Genomic DNA, 1,760 nt, shown 5'->3' with positions numbered 1-1,760 from the left:
ACATATATATATATATATATATATATATATATATATATATATATATATATTTATATATATTGATTGATTCTTGAAAAGTATGGCCAAACGAGATAAACTTTAATTTTGGACTGCTCACACTTGAGATTACTTAAGTACACACACGCGATGGTTCGTTACTCACTAGTTTCCATTCGGTTGTTCAATATTTCCGTATCGTCGACATAGGGTAAAAGGTAACTCACGTTTAACATTCGTGTACTGTTAAAGGTGGCTTCGATGTTTATAACATTGAGACAGCGATGCCAAAAATCGACCTGGATGCGATCGAATCGCACCTTAGAGCTGCACGTGAGGAGGAACGTCGAGTAAGTAATCAACATTCTTTCCATACAAATCAGTAGTTATTTTTATATAACACTTAAATTGTAGCAAGATTACGAACTTAGACTATTATTATAGCAATTTTATTAAATTTAATATCAGAACAGGATATTATATATCTTTCTTTAAAATTATATGTAATTCAAATTGTTTTTTTTTTAAATATCACATCTTATACATTTTTAGATAACATCGTAAAAAGGATGATTTTATGCATATTTATCTAACTAATTTCATTCTCCGATATGCAATGCAGTTCTATTGATTTCCAATATTTTCTTTCTTATATCATAGAGATAAGTTGTTAAATTAACTCAAGTTCTCGGGTCAATGAAAGTTTTCCGTTCATTCACACACACGCACACACACACACACACACGCGCGCGCGCGCGCGCGCGCGTGTTTTCTACTTGATGTATTCCAATTGTATCTCATTTAGTTATCGTGTTATATATGTTTGGCAAACACTCAGCAGAGCATCAGTTCTGTCTAAGGTTTCACGTTTGCATTGAATATATATTTTGCGGGGCATCAGCAAGTAGGTGGACGCATATTATGTAGATTCTTAATACGAAAACTTGTGGAATAGACGTAACAAGATTTCTAAAGGAACGAGTCGATCGCCTTCAGATTTTTTGGAAGCTCCTTTGAAAGTGGAATTTTCTTTTTAATCTATCAGAATTCAACGATAAAATAACTATTAATTAAGAAAAGTTATTGAAAAAATGAAGAAGAGTCTGATTATTTAGCATCAACAAGCGCGATAATATATCGCGCAATTGATAAACCTTGACATTCGATGATTTCCAATAACGAAGTACAAGAATGATGAATTAAGTATAAATTCATATAAATCGTCTATGTATTCAGATGTAATAATTTTTCAATCACTAATGCAAGAAAATCGTGTGTTTTTTTTCTACACTTCGTCGTTTTCGACAGATGACATATTTTGGATATTGTCCACCTATAGACCGAGAAATTTATACAGCATCGTGCTCCAAATGTTGAATTGCGCATAGGGCAAAAGTCACGCATGACTGATCAACCGAAACGTTTTACGCACAACTCCGAAGATGATTTAACGAAGATGATTTTTTGTTACAACGATATGACTGATGAGAGAGTTAAAGCTTGCATAGCGCATCAATAAATTAAATAACGTGTTGCGTGTGGCAGATTATTTTCTTTCCAGTTGATAATATAATTATGTGATAATAAATTGAATGTATATAACTTTCTACCTCGTGCATCTAATTATTATATATGATGAAATCGTAGTTGCATAATATTCACGTTGTTTCTATGCGAAAGAGAATATGCAAGAATATGAAGACAAACTAAATCGATCAAAATCTTTTGGAATATAAAATCGTTTAGAAATATATTTGCACGAG

General features: G+C 32.0%; 1 protein-coding gene across 1 annotated transcript in view; it reads left to right on the top strand.

The window, feature by feature from the left end:
- The window catches only part of LOC105626369, a 20,847-nt gene that overhangs the window by 11,042 nt on the left and 8,045 nt on the right, over nt 1–1,760 (top strand). The window contains exon 8 of the mRNA XM_012207670.1: nt 250–347. Within this exon, the coding sequence (XP_012063060.1) occupies nt 250–347 (98 nt within the window). The remainder of the gene's footprint in view (nt 1–249; nt 348–1,760) is intronic.

Source organism: Atta cephalotes (assembly GCF_000143395.1).
Source record: "Atta cephalotes unplaced genomic scaffold scaffold00005, whole genome shotgun sequence".
Lineage (NCBI taxonomy): Eukaryota > Metazoa > Arthropoda > Insecta > Hymenoptera > Formicidae > Atta > Atta cephalotes.
Note: the sequence above shows the minus strand (reverse complement) of the source record. Positions and strands in the feature narration are given on the sequence as shown.